Below are 1,524 nucleotides of genomic sequence, written 5' to 3'. Positions count from 1 at the left end.
CCCTCCCCGGCGGTGGGTCAGCACCACACCAGACACGGATGAGGCTCCGGTTGTGCAGGCTCTCATCTCCCGTTGCAATGCCCGTGATCACCGACTTGTCCAGCTGCAATAACATAGGTTGGAGAGGGCCCTTGGAGGCTGACAGCACCCACAGCTCGGGGACATCACTGGGATGGGGACACCACTGCTGGCCTGGGGACACTTGGATATAACCACCATCTAAGGGACATCAGTTCTGGGGACATCACCACCAGCACTGGTGACACTGGGACAGCAATGCTGGGGGACGACCACCAGCCTGGGAACACCACCCTGAGGGACACCACAGCTGAGGAGACCTGGATGATGAGCTTGGTGAAGGGCTCTGTGATGATCTTCAGCAGGTCGGGGGCATCCTTCCCGCTGCGGATGTTGAAGGTGGCCACAACCAGGCGGGTGACATGATACAGGTACCCGCTCACCACCTCCAGCGGCAGCAGCACCAGCACTGACAGCCAGTTGAAGCAGTCATGCACTGTGGCACCGGCGAAGGCCCTGTGCAGAGGAGCCTGTCACCATGGGGTGGACCCTGGGGAGCAGCTCCAGCCTCCTGAGTCCCCTCTGCCCTGACCAGCTCTCACCGTTTGAACTCGCTGCGGTCACCAGCCTGCATGAGGGCCACTATGGTGTTGGTGACGGAGGTGCCGATGTTGGAGCCCATGATGATGGGGATGGCAGAGCGCACCTCCAGCACTGGGGACACGGAGACTCGTTAGCCCCACATGGCTCTGCTCAGGATGATCCCATCCAGCCACCCTGTTCCCAGCCTCAGGTAACCCAGGAGTCCTGTGGGTGCACTCACACCCTGAGGAGACCATGCTGACGATGATGGAGGTGGAGGTGGAAGAGCTCTGCACCAGCACGGTCACCAGGATGCCCCCCACCAGCCCAGCCACCGGGTTGGAGAGGATGGCGTTGTCCTTGAAGATGTCTCCAGCCACCTTGCCTGCAAGGAGCGTGAGCAGCAGGGTGCTGGCATGGCGGGTGCCAGCAGCCACCAGGCACCCCCACCACCCTACCTCCAGCCAGCTGGAAAGCAGAGCTGAGCACATCCAGGGAGCACACGAAGAGGTACAGGAAAGCGAACATCAGGGGCACCTTGAGAAGGGAGACACAGATGGACTGGACCCCGGCCCAGCACCCCAACTCTGCGCAAGACAAGAGAGAGCGTTAAACACTGGGTGTGGCATGGCCATGGTTCCCCAGACTCCTACAGCCCTAAACCATCCTTCCATGGTGGGATGGGGCTCGTGTCCCCAGCCATGCCACCTCTCCCTGGGTCCCCTCCATCTCCTTCCACCCTTGAGCACCTTGTACCAACTGCCTCCCTCTGGTAGGTCTCTGTGGTGTTCCCCAGCCTAGGTGCTGTGTGCCCAGCGGTCTCACCTGGCTTCTGCAGCTCGTCCAAGCCCAGCCGGGGCCCCTGCCAGGGCAGCGTGTCCAGCTCGTACCGCTCCCGGCCCTCACGCAGGCGCCCCGGTTGAT

At 62.2% G+C, this 1,524-nt stretch overlaps 1 protein-coding gene across 1 annotated transcript in view; it reads right to left on the bottom strand.

The window, feature by feature from the left end:
• SLC34A1 (solute carrier family 34 (type II sodium/phosphate contransporter), member 1) overlaps positions 1-1,524 on the bottom strand; it is a gene marked incomplete at its 3' end in the record, with an annotated part of 3,503 nt that overhangs the window by 1,649 nt on the left and 330 nt on the right. The window contains 6 exon segments of the mRNA XM_010012151.1: positions 25-103; positions 339-534; positions 621-732; positions 842-985; positions 1,059-1,187; positions 1,426-1,521. Of these exon segments, the coding sequence (XP_010010453.1) occupies positions 25-103; positions 339-534; positions 621-732; positions 842-985; positions 1,059-1,187; positions 1,426-1,521 (756 nt within the window).

Source organism: Nestor notabilis, unplaced genomic scaffold (genome assembly GCF_000696875.1).
Source record: "Nestor notabilis isolate BGI_N333 unplaced genomic scaffold, ASM69687v1 scaffold16813, whole genome shotgun sequence".
Lineage (NCBI taxonomy): Eukaryota > Metazoa > Chordata > Aves > Psittaciformes > Psittacidae > Nestor > Nestor notabilis.
Note: the sequence above shows the minus strand (reverse complement) of the source record. Positions and strands in the feature narration are given on the sequence as shown.